The 14,925-nt window shown below is 52.8% G+C and overlaps 1 protein-coding gene across 3 annotated transcripts in view; it reads left to right on the top strand.

Annotated features, from left to right (window-relative positions):
- Positions 1-14,925, top strand: part of CEMIP (cell migration inducing hyaluronidase 1) — a 160,348-nt gene that overhangs the window by 126,649 nt on the left and 18,774 nt on the right. For all 3 annotated transcript variants that reach the window (XM_075558073.1, XM_075558072.1, XM_075558071.1), the window contains 8 exons: positions 4,845-5,050; positions 6,447-6,516; positions 7,990-8,118; positions 9,252-9,337; positions 10,221-10,352; positions 11,005-11,040; positions 11,121-11,276; positions 14,540-14,720. In XM_075558073.1, coding sequence (XP_075414188.1) covers positions 4,845-5,050; positions 6,447-6,516; positions 7,990-8,118; positions 9,252-9,337; positions 10,221-10,352; positions 11,005-11,040; positions 11,121-11,276; positions 14,540-14,720 — 996 coding nt within the window. The remainder of the gene's footprint in view (positions 1-4,844; positions 5,051-6,446; positions 6,517-7,989; positions 8,119-9,251; positions 9,338-10,220; positions 10,353-11,004; positions 11,041-11,120; positions 11,277-14,539; positions 14,721-14,925) is intronic.

The raw sequence follows: 14,925 nt of genomic DNA, 5'->3' as shown, positions 1-14,925 counted from the left end.
TGACAATTGGTTGAGTTCTGGATCTCGAAGGGTCCGTTACATCCACGGCAGAGCTACCATCATAAAGTCAGAACATTAGACAGCTTCTTGGAACCAGAAAAACCTTGCCACCCAGCATGCCAGGGCTTTCCTCCTCTGTGGTCCGAGGATGCCAGTCTGCAAGGGGCATCCGTCAGCTCCCTGGGCATCATCCAGATGCCAGGCAGCCCAACTGTCTTTGCAAATTCCGACTGAGGAGCCAGCTGTCCTCTTGTCCTGGTGGCCATGTGGAGCTCCCCACTGCACTTAGTTCAAGGCTATGCTTGGAGGCTACCGGCCTGGGTGGCCTTTCCACGGTGACACCAACTTGCCATGAAGAAGTGCAGGCCCCCGACTCTCTGAGCCACAGAGGCTGACTTCGCCAATGTTCCTGTGGCCTTCCCCGAGAGCCACAACCCTGGGTGGAGGGGAACGTTTATGGGGTGCCATCTCACCTTGTAAATGCTGTGTTTCTGGGGCAGAGCATGCCAGATTCTGAACCACTGTCCCGGGAGCTAGTCTCTCTGATTGTATTTTACATCTGCTTCCTCTTGGCCTGGAGGACTTACGCACAGCTGAGTATGTTTGGAAAGATGTTTTTCGCTGAGGAGGGTGAAAGGAGGCCAAATATAGACAAAGAAGTTATTCTGACAGTAGAATAATCTCAGGCCTCCAAGGGGCCTTGTCCCTGATGCCCCAGCCCCAGATTGGGAGTGGCTGAAGATCCCGCGGGGGGAAAGGGGAGGCACCACTGGTTCCTAGGAAAGTGGGTTCCTAGTTGTACGAAGCTGAGCAGTGCTTTTAAGTGTTGCCCCACATCCATCCCACAGTGCTCTGGGCAGCCTTTCGCTCATTTGTGCCTTCTCCCCCTTCACCTATAGCGAACTTGGGACTGGTGTCCCCCACTCTCCTCCCTGCCTCCCCATTTGGGCAACTCACCCATGTTCCCTCCTTTCTTCATCACTAACATTTGGGAAAGTTTCACTGCTCCCTCCTGACAAAGCTCCGGCTTCTAAACATTTGATTCCTCTTCCCTTTGCTATTTCAATAAAGATGGCTAAGCTCAACATAGATAGATAGATGATAGATAGATAGATGATAGATAGATAGATAGATAGATAGATAGATAGATAGATAAGTAAACCTCCTACAAACTCAAAGTTCTGAGAAGTGTTTCATAGTTTCTTCTTTCCTGAGCGTCTGGGAGGGACTCACAGTCTCTCTCAGATCTTGACTTAGGTCTCTGCTGTTTTCTTTCCTTCCCACACATGCCAATGTCTGTGATTTCCATGGGCTCGGGCGTTAACTGACCACTTGGAGTCAGGCATGTGGGGCAGGAAAAGGGACATCAGAGATCCACACAGAAAACAACACAAGATAGGATTATCCAGTAGCCAGGTAAGCCTGGGCTTCTTGTGCTGACTGACTAATCTATCATGAACAATTTCACTCCTCCCCAACCTCCCCCTCCACCACTACCACCACCGCCACATCAAAGATTCTGCTTCGAGGGATGCTGGCATCTGTCTCCCTCCCAATCCCACCATACCTTCCTACAGAATCAAAGCTTCTTTTCAAATTGACAGTCTCTGGCAGAGGCGGGGTAGCCAGCAAGCGAGATAAACACAGGCTTCCTTGTGCTTACTCGCTACTCTGCAGTGGACAATTTCACTAGCTTTAACCCAGATGCCTCCTGGGTCATCTGACTCAGCAGGCAACCCTTCTCTTGCTTCTCCTGCTTTAAAAAGAGTGTCTTCCTGTGTTTTCTTTGAAGGCTTCCACAGAAGGTCAAGGTCCTATTCAATCATTTCTACCCGAATCAACCCATGGTGGCGACTGTGTTCTGCACCATGCATGACATTCTCGATATTTCCATTCTGGTCATTCTGTTGACATCCATCTAGACTCCCTGCCCCTGACATTCTCATCTTTGTCCCGCAACAAACTCAAAGCTGTCCCTCAGACTTAACCTTCAGTCCCGAACTTGGCCATTGAGTTCTTGCCTCTTCCTCATCATTCTCCATCCTGTACGCCATCTCTCCTGTGCTGCCTTAGGAACTCATTTCTCTCCCTGCTAGGGCGGGATGGGGTGTGGGGAGGCAGAGGAGTGCCCCTTTCGCTCTCAAATATACCCACTTTGGCAACGAGCTAACTGGCCGCCTGAATGGAAAGATTTACTGATTGCTGTGAGTTCTCAATTGCCTCGGAGAGCGGAGGACTTTTCTCCCCACGTGCCTACATGCTACCTAACAGCAGCTAAAGATTTAAAGAAGCTTTCAGGGGTTATGTTTATGACTTCCAGACGTTAATGGGGAAGATGTCCAGGTGAGCAAAGGGAAAAATGCAATGTAGGCAGCGAATGACATGTCATTCTGGTTCGCACGTGCAGGGTCCCCTTGGCCACCTGTAACTCTGTGTGTGTGTGTGTGTGTGTGTGTGTGTGTGTACCTCTACAGCCACCTTCCTACCCTAAGATGTCACCATGGCAATACTTAATCCTTGGGAATGCTCTCACAGGAACAAGTGTGGGCACTTAGCACCAGAAGGGCCAAGGTTGGGACTTGGGTCCTCTTTTCCCGGCTCAGTGCTTTCTTCTGCTCTACAGCATTTCTCTTTGGACCCTCTAGATCGCTCCCACCTGAGAAGAGAGGCACCATCTAAAGTGGGAGACCCCATCACACCCCCACATGCCCTCACTTGGTATTGACGAGCATTCGAGTTACAGGATCAGACAGACTAGAAACCCAGTCTCTATGTTGCCCTTGCACTGGAAATGACCTTGGCAAGTTTTTAGGTCTCAGCAAGGGAATCGTGGTTGGGATGTGGAATGAGTGAGCTAGCCAGTTTAAAACCTTTAATGACCAACAGAAGCTGTGTCTTGCTTCTTCGCAGTGAGGCCTTTTCCCTCGGTAGCACATCTTCAGGGAATCTCAGTCTTGGGTGTCTGTTAGAATGAGAATGCACCTACGTCATTATTTAGAGTTTCTGGGTGGCGCAGATAAGTGATGGATGGCATTCAGCGGTTAACTGAAAGGTTAAATGTTTTGAGGTGCCTCAGAGGAAAGGCCTGGCCATCTACTTCCAAGAAATCAGTCACTGAAACCCCTGTGGAGCACAGTTCTTCTCTGACACGCGCGGGGCTGCCGTGGATGAGAATCAGCTTAAAGGCGATTGGTTTGTTTGGGCTTTGTTCATTAGTCATTCCATTCAAAGAGGGGCCACCCGGCGTGTGGTCCAGACCATGGGCTAGTGGCGCCATAAAGCGGGAGCAGAGACTGTGAGAGCAAGGAGGTCTGGGCCAGAATGAGGTCCACCTGTGAGGCCGCTGAGTGTCCCCGAAGCTCCACATCCTTTCTCCAGCCCTCGGTGGCCTCCTTTGTACAGGGAAGGCCTTGGGCTTGATCTCTGGCACCCCTGCCCACTCGGGCAGCCTGTATTCCTGCTTCCTCCTCTCCTGCTTGCCTTTCCAGGCTATTTATAAGAAATAAACTCTCATAGACCACAAGTAGAAAGAGGAGCTGCCCCATTAAATGGCCTTGGCACTGACGGAAATGCCGATTGAGAGTCTGAATAGGGGTTGAGATGACGCCCTTGACTTTTTACTGAAGCTCAAATGAAGGGCATTGTTGAAGAAAACAGAGAGCTTTCCTAGAATTGGAAACTCATAGGATGGATGGACACAGCTAGAAAGCTGAGGTTCCTCTCCTGGTTTTCTGTGTACATGGGCTGAGTGACCTTGAACAAATTACTTGAGGTCTCTGAGCATTGTTTCCCTCCTCTCTTGGCAGGGGGTGGGGGGGAGTCAAGGGAGACAATTTGTAGGAGGTTCTGTAGAGAGGTTTAGGCAAGATTAAAAGGCGTGGGCCCCAACTTTGCGTTCCTGTTGCATATGGAGTGAGGCTGCCTGGGTAAAGCAGATGAAAGCTGGCTATATGAATGACCTTGAGGGAGCTGCAGACACACAGCCTACAGTCTACAAGTCAGCCCCTTATCATGTTAACAGTGCGGAGGTATTCGGATTTCCAGGGGCTAGCACGTGGTAAGGACCTGTTCTGGGGGGCAAAAGACTCCAAATCAAAATATTCTAAAACGCATCGTCACCAAGTTTGTTCTGACTCACAGAGACCCTACAAGGCAGGGGAGAGCGGCCCCTGTGGGGATGCCAAACTGTCATTCTTTATAGGAGAGGAGAGCCTCATCTCTCTCCCGCAAGAGGGATACCTTTCCCAAGCCTGAAAGAGGACAAAAGACAAAACCAGCAATCGTCCAGCTGTAGGAGCCCATCCTTCTGAGGCCAACAGGGAGTCCAATGAGTCAACGAGTTCACAGGCAGGGGCCTAATTCTAGAGGACGGAGAACAAAGGAAGCGCAGTGACCAGATCATAGAATTTTCCTGAAACTTTTCAAGGTCCCCTTGGGTAGTTGTACCTTTTTCCTATAAGTCACAGCTCCCTCCCCTGGCCTCACTCTCTCCCACCCCAACATCTGTGATATTTCGTGTGCTTCTTGGCCCTTTATGCACATCCCCTTTGACTCATCTGCAGACGCCCAGTGTCCCCAGGTGATGCTCTTACAGTGTTTGTGGGTGGGTGAATAAGCCCGTTGCCATGGAGTTGGCTCCAGCTCAACAGCAATCCTGTAGGACAGAGTAGAACTGCCCCGCAGGGTTTCCAAGGCCACGAGCTTTCCAGGAGCGCATCATTCTCCCCCAGCGTGGCTGGTGGGCTCAAACTGCCCACCTCTCCATTAGGAGCCAAGCACTTAACTACTACTCCGTGAGTGAATTGGACCCTGGATGACATGTGCTCTCGTTCTGACCCTTGCAGATCAAGGACGTGGTGGGCTATAACTCTTTGGGCCACTGCTTCTTCACAGAAGATGGGCCAGAGGAACGCAACACCTTTGACCACTGTCTTGGTCTCCTCGTCAAGTCTGGAACCCTCTTGCCCTCCGACCGTGATAGCAAGATGTGCAAGATGATCACCGAGGACTCCTACCCAGGATACGTCCCCAAGCCCAGGCAGGACTGCAAGTAAGCGGCTCTTCTCCCCTCTCTGTGTGTGCAGGAGGATGCTTAGCTCTTTCGCCCATCTTTCCACTTCCCCACTCCGGTTTCACAGTCCTTCACCCGCTCACAGCTTCTGGGAAAGGAGGCGCGAGTGTGGGCCTCCTCTGCATTATTCTAGTCTGAGCGGCCCATGACCTCACCAGTGGGGCATTTCCTGGTGCCCCACGGTGCTCCTGGACAGGAAGCGGCTGCCTCCTAGTCTGAACACACAGGCCCTACCCAAGGGTCCCCATTTCTAGACTCCAGCGAGAGCGCGTGGCAGAGAAAACACTGCTGTGCTGCCAGCCCCTCTCCCGTAGTGCTAGCTCTTACGTCTGAGCTCTTTGGACTTAATGTTCCTCTTATTTGCTTTAAATGTATTGCTTGAGAATTGCTCTTCTGTTTAACGAGTTGATTGGTTTTCCACTCAGCAGTTCACACGTGTGTTGTTTCATGTCTTTGAACATCACTTGCCGTATCCTGCTTGGTCCCTGTGCGGTGCCTATTTCCATTCGCTTTCCTCTCCGCCCCATCTGTGCCTTGGCCTTGGGTAAAGGCTGCCCTGGTGATCTCTAAAGGCTGCTCGTTCTAAGGAGGGCATGCCACACCAATGGTCCCCTTATTGACCTGTGTGTTGTTTGGTGAAAATTGAGCCACGGGGGTGAGTTCAGTCCCAGGCCTGAACGAAGGGTCATCGTCTCAAGGGCTCCACCAGGCCCGAGTTGACCAGTAAGCGTGGCCTTTTTAACGATTTTGAGTTTTAGTCCACATTTTTCTCCCTTCCTATCCAAGACCTTTTAATTCAGTGATTCTCAATCTTCCTAATGCTGTGACCCTTCAATACAGTTCTTCCTGTTGTGGTGTTTCTCCCCCCCACCCCCCACAACCATAAAATTATTTCCGTTGCTATTTCATAACTGTAATTTTGCTACTGTTATGAATTGGGTGACCCCTGGGTAAGGGTTGCTTCAACCCCCAAAGGGGTCGCGACCCACAGGTTGAGAACTTCTCTTCCATCGTGGTCCCTTTCACCACAGCTGGTGGTAGTAGCTGGGCACCATCTAGTTCATATGGTCTCAGGGTCTGGAAGCAACTTACATGCATTTTCAAATCAGTGTCATGCTTCTCCCTCGGCATGGTTCTACCTGGAAGGGCCATACCTGATTCAACTTCTGAATATTATTCTAAGTATTCTCAATGCTTAAGTGCAACACACTTTAACAAGAAAACTGGGTTTCAGATCAACAAATCAATGATCTCTTAAATCTCTGAAAAGAGCCTCTTTGGTATGAAAGTGTCTGGCATGCGTCCACCAGAGCAGCGGGATGAGAGCTGGGGGCCCTTCATATGATGCTGTCCAATCTCTCTCCCCTCCCCCTAGTGCTGTGTCCACCTTCTGGATGGCCAATCCCAACAACAACCTCATCAATTGCGCTGCTGCAGGCTCTGAGGTGAGCCGAAATCCCCCTTCTTTGGCAAACAGTGGAGAGGAGGGTTGGGGTGGGAGATGGCAAGGGCAAGTACCTGTCCTCACCTTGAAACATGAATGTTTGTTTGCAAGCTCAAAGTCAAGGCATCCATGAGGCACCGACCGTAAAGAAGGAAACACGCCCAGGCTAGGGGTCTGATGCATTTGTTTTGAAGTGACAGCGTTTTCACTTCACGGTCCTGGGGACCGTGGCTGACTGAGTACAAGCCATCTTCATGTGTAAGGACTTCTTGTTGGAATGAAATCATTGTCGCTTGGAATGATGTCTGGCACAGACGGTTGATCCCCAGTACGCTGAGCCTTGCCTTGGTGAATCTGCCCACGTGCTGTAATTCATTTGCCACCATGACACCAGCACTCGTGATGATGCTGTTGTGGTCCTTGGCTCACATGCGTGCAGAGTTGCCACTGGACTGGAGTGCCCTGTGTGTGGTTCCCAGCCGAGGTCCCACGAGGCTGGCTCAGTCTTCCCGACATTGTAGAACATGTGATTGTTTGCTGCACTGACTCAGGCTCCAACTCATGGCAACTGGTGCACCACAGAATGACACACTGCCTGCCTGGCCCAACGCCATCCCCATCGTCTGAGGGTTCTGATCCAGGAGTCAGTCATGGACTGAATATTTACAGTAGATGGTCAGGCCTTTCTTCCTCGCCGCTGTTAGCTTGGAAGCTCTGCTGAGCTCCGCACAGCATCCTAGCACGACACAAGCCTCCACTGGTTGAACGTGAGGTGCGGTAGCTAGGAATCGAACCGGGATCTCACACATGGGAGTCAGAAAGTCTACCCCTGAACGATGACCCCTTTCGCTTTAAGAAATGTGTTCTGAGCTAGAAAGTAGTTTAGTTTCTGCACCTACCTATGAGGTAGCTACCATTAACCCTCGCTGGTCAGCTCGGACACTAAGGCAGGGGCTGCTGATAGGGATGGGGACGGGAGGGGGCGAGCAGGACCGGAACGGGGGCATTCTGTCTACAAGCCTTGCCTACCCTTCTATGTGCGCTGCCTTCAGTGGCACCTTGAGCCAGTTGGGGGCTCTGCACCCCAGCTTCTGCATCTGTAGAACGAAAAGAAAAAGCCAAGACTGTGAGTGGCACCACGCCCCGAGCTCCACTGAGCCTCTAAAACCCCCCACTCGCATCAGGAGGCAGAGTCTAAGCCCTGCTGTGACTGCACCCCAGCAGCCAGAGTCCACACCCTCTGAGTAGGACCCAAGGGTGCTAGCAGTCAGCTGACAGTTAGCAGTCCGCACACACTAGGTCTGCTTTGCACTTTTCCCTGTATCCTTTTGGGGTCTAGACCACATGGGGCAGGTTCGCGGACGGACGGTGCCATTGTGGTACTCATTCTAAATCTGCCCTCTGAATGGGCCACTGTCACCCTGGCGAGCGGGCGCTGAATTCTGTGGCTCTCTCCTTGTGCCCTCCCCAACAGGAGACTGGATTCTGGTTCATTTTCCACCACGTGCCGACAGGGCCCTCGGTGGGAATGTACTCCCCAGGTTACTCCGAGCACATTCCACTGGGAAAATTCCATAACAACCGAGCACATTCCAACTACCGGGTAAGTCTTTCCAGCCAGGCTGCACCTCAGTAGCCGGCCTCTTGGTTCCCCTGGGCCGGGCCTGCAAATGATTATCGCTGGCTCAGCCCCTTGGCAATCCCCTAGAGCAGTGGTCTTCCACCTTCCTCATGCTGTGACCCTTTCATACAGTTCCTTATGTCGTGGTGACCCCCAACCATAAAATTATTTTCATTGCTACTTCATAACTGTCATTTTGCTACTGTTATGAATCAGGAGACCCCTGTGAAAGGGTCATTTGACCCCCCAAAGGGGCCATGACCCACAGGTTGAGAACCGCTGTCCTGGAATGACTGCATTCCTGACATGGGTCTCTAGACAGTGGAGAATCTTTCTCAGGCCTCCCGGCCACCAACCCTTCTTCGCTGACCTGTCCCATGGCAGGTCTTGAAGCAGCAGTGACTTTGCATCTGGCCAGAGCCCAGACGGGGAGCAGGTGTTTGCACTCAGCCAGATGGGAGGAGGGCTTCCTTGCCTATCTCCCCTGAGCGGAGCCGCGGAGCTGGACTGGACCTCTTACTTGGTGGGAAGGGGTGAAGTGCTGACTATGCACAGTTGGACCTGAACGACAAGCTGAAGAAAATCAGGTTCTAAGGGAGGGTGGGCATCTCATTAAGGGTCTTCCTCATTACTGACTGGAAGCTGGGCCCTCCCAATGGAGGTGAGATGTCTCGCTATCCTCACTTATAAGCATTTGGCTCTACATATTCCAAGAGAGATTTGCTCATTCTTCTGGCAGTTCAAAAATGCACTCAATATTCTCATTAAATATATTCAATGTCCATAACCCAAATGCAGTAAATAATAAATCGATATAAATAAACGAGGGTAAAGGTAGCATTCTCTCCTCGGCTCCCTGTCACTCTGCGTCTGGAGACTTCGCTCTGTGGCCTTGGACGAGCTGCCTTAACCTGCTCGCCAGACTGGCCCTGAGAAACACAGAGCGGGCGGGGCGGGCTCTCCCCTTCCCACTCCGCAAAACCTCGACATCTGTCGATGAAGTGGCCTGAGAGCCGAGCTGGCTTTCCCAGGCCCATCAAAAGCATGTGATGAGGCTCCATGTGCGGCATGCCCGAGAAGCTAATGTGCCCCTGTCTCTCCTGCCCTCTCCTCAGGCTGGCATGATCATAGACAATGGGGTGAAGACCACAGAGGCCTCTGCCAAGGACAAGCGTCCCTTCCTCTCCATCATCTCTGCCAGGTAGCCACCCTCCACGTGGACCGCTCGGCCCAGGTCTTTATTCCCTTGCATCCATTCCTTCTCTGAGCATCTGCCGAACATTTCCTCGTGCTTGGCGTTGAGCTAGGTGAATTCGGAGCAGGGCGACGACCGAATCCCCCAAATGTTGGATTCGGGTTCCATCAGCCAAAGGGAAATAAGTCCCTGGAACTTTCTAGGTCCCTCAGCAGAGGCCATTACCTGGGAAGCCAACAGGGGTGTCCAGGGAGACAGCAAGTTGGGCGGGGTGAGAAGGTGAAAAGGCGGCAGGAATCTTGCTATCGTGTAAAGGGGCAGAGACATGCAGGCTGTGGCTACAAATGAAGCTGGAGCCTGGTTGAAGGCCAGAGGATGCTGTGACAAGCTTCTGTCCAACCCTCAAAGTAATTAGCAAAACCAGTGTCCTCTAAAGAGAGCGATTGGTTGTTTTCATCAGCAGTGGGTGATGTTGGTGGTCTGGTGATGTCCGTGGAAGGTTTTTACTGGGCCAGATATCCGTGAGCTTCAGGCTCATCACTCCTTTGGGTGGGTGAGAAGCCGAGGTCCAGAAAGGGCACCAGCTAGCTCAAGGTCACCTTGAGCAATTCAAAACAACCCCACGCCTCGGAGCACAAGCCGCAGTTCATGTCTGGTTTGGGACAAGCTGTCATGACGTTCCTCTGGCTCCGATCCCCTGCTGAGGAGGGCTCTGCCTTGGTGCTGATGGACAACAGCAAGGCCAAGTGTCCGTAGTGTGCTTAGATAGTTCATTCCTGAGCCCAGGTGCTTAGTTGGTGTCTTCCTGGACCCCTGAGTAGAGATAAGCTCACAAAGCCCAGGGAAGAGGCCTAGCTGTGACCCACCAAACATCCACCGTGTGTTCCAGGTACAGCCCTCACCAGGACGCCGACCCGCTGAAGCCCCGGGAGCCGGCCATCATCAAACACTTCACTGCCTACAAGAATCAGGACCATGGGGCCTGGCTGCGGGGCGGGGACGTGTGGCTGGACAGCTGCCGGTGAGTGGGGAGCCTGTGGGGTTCTCATAAAGAAGGCTGAGGCCCCTCCCGTGGGCATGGAGGGAGGAGGGAGGCGAGAGAGTAACTGACACTTGCTGGTGGTGGGCTTGCTGGAATGCCAACCAGAAAGGGACAGTGTGGGGACAGGCAGTCATCGGAGCCACTCAAGCCAACATACTGGCTTCCGCCTGCCAGGCCAGGTGCCCGGGTTTGCCTCTGAATAGGCACTGGACTTGGGCCAGCCCATGAAGGGAAAGGCGGAAACCGTCATGTTTTGAGCGCCTATTAGGTACCCAGCTCTTGGCTTCAGGCATTTCTTCCCGTGCTCCTCAAAGATGTGGATGCTTAGCTTCACTTAGAGATGATGAACTGAGGCTCAGTTTTGTGAGTTTCCCAAGTTCCCACCCCTCAGAAGTGGTTGAACGGGGATTGAGACTGGGTCATTGAACTCTTAGAACCAAATGAAGCAGACAAGGTCACTGGGTTCTGTAGGGTCCCTATAGAGAACCACTAGCCACTGTGGACGAGGGTGAGAAGGGACAGGCCGCTGGAACAGGTGGACACTAGAGGCAGAGAGGGGTTCTCCCCTCCATGCTAATTTCACTGAATCAGAAATGAGAGGAGATGTCGCCTGTCTGCTCTTGTCCCCCAGATTCGCTGATAACGGCATCGGCCTGACACTAGCCAGGTAAGAGCCACTGTCACGGTGCTTGGGCTCCGGGGGACGGTGACTCTGGACATGTCACCCTAAGCACCTTCTGTCTCTAGTGGTGGAACCTTCCCCTATGACGACGGCTCCAAGCAGGAGATAAAGAACAGTCTGTTTGTCGGCGAGAGCGGCAACGTGGGCACGGAGATGATGGACAACAGGATCTGGGGCCCGGGCGGCCTGGACCACAGCGGAAGGACCCTCCCTATAGGCCAGTAGGTTTGCAGCCCTGGCGGCTCCTTGGCTCTGTGTGGCGGAGCCTCCCTCGAGCTCACCTGTAGCAGCAGACTTAAGGAACTAGCACACTCCCTTGGATTGAAGGCTGCAGGGCCCTAGTGTCAGAAGCCGCAGGTGGCTGCTCTCCTAGGTTAGGGAAGTGGTGGCCAATGGGCTTTGGTGCCGATCGCTTGCTTTAAAGGTGCCCCATGATTGGTGGCCCAGGACAACCATCTACTTACTATTGTTATGCCCTCCTTTCTCTCTTGGGACATGTATTAGACTGGTAGGTCTGGTTCTGCCTTTGTTTTTGCTTTTTAAATCTTTTTATTGGGGGGCTCTTACAACTCTTATCACAAGTCATACAAACATCAATTGTGCCAAGCACATTTGTACATTCATTGCTCTCATCATTCTCAAAACATTTGCTCTCCACTGAAGCCCTTGGCATCAGCTCCTCGTTCCCCCTCTCCCCCTGCTCCCTCCACCCTCATGCATGTGACCTCCTCCCTGGGGGACAGATAACAGTAAAGTGGGTGAAGGGAGACGTCGGACAGTGTAAGATATGACAAAATAATCATTTATAGGGTTCATGAGGGTTCCGCCTTTGTGAGCGAGACATGTGGCTTCTTTGTTCTCCACGGCTTCACCTGGTCACAGCGCAGTGGAAGGAATGGGGCTGGATGACCATTTCCGCCTCTTGAGCATGCTTTCCCAGCCTACTAGCCAGAGATCATTGAAACACACACAAAATCGATGAAGTAACAGAAGAAATCCAGAATGGACAGAGAAATGAACACACACACACACACACACACACCTTTTTGAATAAGAGTCCCCGGGGTCCTGTGGCCATCCATCCGAGTGCAGACTGTGGTCCTGTGCTGTGGGGCACTCCGTATCCAGGATGAGGGACGTCAGGGTTCCACTCTCCTCTGACGGCAACACCCACTTGGAGCCATTTCGCCCATCTCTGGGGATGAGGAGAGATGGAGTCAGGCCAAAGCACACAGAGTAGAACCACAGAGGTGACAAAGCCCCAGTCATGTCGGATGAAGACTGACATTTTCAACCACGAGAGGGGAACCTACTTGGGGACCAGATGGGAGGTACCATCACAGAAAAGGCCACATTTGCTCTGCACAGGCCCGAAAGATCAATTTGGTTTGGTGTACGAAAGACTTCTGTAAGGGACAGATGTGTTCCCCAGCTCGGTCAGAGAGAGCAGGGTAGCTCAGACTCTTGTGAGGAGCCATTGGCTCTCTGCTGCTGGAGGAGTTGAACAAAGATGAGCCCTGGGTCGTGGCAGAAGAGGGTCGGGGGCTTGGTGAGTTGATGAGCTAGCATCAGGATGCCAGCGAAGCAGCCGGAAGCAGTGATGAAGGACTTCTGTCTACCTCCTCACTCACTGTGATTCTGCTCCAAGGAAAAGTGGCCCAGAGAGTAAGGTTGGGCTCTCCAGTTCTCCTGTCCCCTTTTCTCTAGGAAATATAAATGCAGCCACCATAGTCACGGCACAAGACATACCTGGGCCTGAAGTACCCCCCACCTCCCCAACCCAGGTCGACATTTACCATGGACAAGCTTTTGCCAGGGAAGAGTTGCAGCCTCCTTTGGCATTTACAGGACCATGGTGACTCTGCAGGCTAGGTGTTGGGCTGCTAACCTCAAGGTTGGCAGTTCAAACTCAAGACCCGCTCAGTGGGATAAAGGGGAGTCCATCTGCTGTAGTAAAGTCTTGCAGTCTCCGAAAACCTAGATGGGGTGTCTGTGAGGTCAGAATAGACTCGATGGCAGGCGGGTTGGGTTTTTGTTTTTGTCATTGGCATTCTTTGTTGCGAAATCCTTGCTTCTATCTGATGCAAGCGATGCAGCGATCCTTTCAGATCACGTTTATGAGCAACTCCTGAGTCCGAAGAATTAGGGTTCCTTCGCTGATGCTCACCAGCCTCCCGGGGCCAGGATGCTCCGATGACTCCCAGAGACGAGCTTGTTTATGGAAACCAAACAGCTTATGTCAGACTCCGGCAGGTTCTTCAAACTGCGTCTGAGAGCAAGAAATAGGGCTGTGCAGTCGTACTCCTGGGTGATTAATCCTGGATGGGGCTGAAGGTAAAGTAAGCACCTCATTTAAACAGAGAGTTAATCAGAATGACTGTCCCTAAAATACCTTACATGGAAAAACGCACGGAGCCATCCATAAGGATAGGGACTCAAGGCAATGGGCTAATCGATTCCAAAGACAAAAATGTGGAAATGCAAGGAGCCTTTGGCAGCCATTGATGGCAGGGCCCCGGCTGCTGCGATGAGGGACCTTCTTCAAGGAACGGGATGAAGCTCTGGGACCTCCCACAGATGGAAGGCTTTTCTTTCCATCTTTCCTCCCTTAAGTCCCCTGTAGACAGGGAGCAGCCTCACTCGGGGACAGAGACTATAAACACAAAAGATGGATTTGGAAAGCAAGCCTAGAGTTGGAGCAAGGCCTAAGAAGGAGAAGACTGGGCTGTGGAGTGCGCCAGGAAGCCCAGCAAATGCCATTCAGGTCCTGGCTCCCCATTCCTGCTCAGTCATCTAAGGCCAGCGAGAGTGTGTCTCTGAGCAACCTGTCCGGCAGGGCCCAAGGCAGCGTTCCAGCCTCTGGTGCTTCCTCGGGCTCTCCCTTGCCGTGCTCTCTCCCAGGCCTCCCAAGGGCTCGGGGCTCTGGTGCCACTCAACGCGTCACGCTGCAGTCCCTCCTGTCACATGGTTACCCCCATGCAGCCCCTGTCCTTCCTCTCCCCTCTGCTTCCCGGACAGCGCCTTCCCAATCACAAGACTCGTGACAAGGAGGGGAGAAACTCCTGTGGGTCTCAATCAGAGTTGATAGCTAGAACCACAAAGACTGAGGCAACTCTGCGTAGGAGCTCTGTCTCCCCAGGGACCTGGCATTGGCACTCCCGAGTGTTTATCCAATGACTCTTCAGATGGCGGGGAAATTGGAGGGAATTGCTGCGTAGAGTGTCAACCCCAAACACTAACGCAGCAACGAGACAAAGACCCGTCACCTTCTTGCATTCACCCAGAAACGGTCACTGGTTGACACATCCTATGTCCGTAAGGGCCCTTGGAGTGAATTAATGCATGAGTCATTACTCTTTGGAGCGAGGGACCAGCTGGAGGGGAGAGTCGGGAATGGCTCTGCCCAAACCTCTCTGTGAGCAGCCCTCCCAAAGGGCGGGAAGCATGGCGGCCCGGGCTGACGTCCGCCTCCCTCCACTCGCAGGAGTTTCCCGATCCGAGGGATCCAGTTGTACGACGGCCCCATCAATGTCCAGAACTGCACTTTCCGAAAATTCGCGGCCCTGGAGGGCCGGCACACCAGCGCCTTGGCCTTCCGCCTAAACAATGCCTGGCAGAGCTGCCCCCACAACAACGTGACCCGCATTGCCTTTGAGGATGTCCCGGTGAGTGAGGCGCCAGGGCAGGCTCCCCCCAGTGCAGACTTTGGGCGGTGATTCACAAGTCTCCTAGGGCCGGGGCTTGAGCCGCTGCCACCACCACAAGGCTTGAACTGCCTTCTCCAAGCCGGCTGGGCCAGGTCCAGCTCCCTCTGCAGCCAGGCTGGAAAAGTACAAGTGGGGTTACCACACAGGTCATGTCTGGGTGAAT

This window comes from Tenrec ecaudatus, chromosome 9 (assembly GCF_050624435.1).
Source record: "Tenrec ecaudatus isolate mTenEca1 chromosome 9, mTenEca1.hap1, whole genome shotgun sequence".
Classification (NCBI taxonomy): Eukaryota; Metazoa; Chordata; class Mammalia; order Afrosoricida; family Tenrecidae; genus Tenrec; species Tenrec ecaudatus.
The sequence above is the reverse complement of the archived record's forward strand: the minus strand, read 5'-3'. Positions and strand labels throughout refer to the sequence as shown.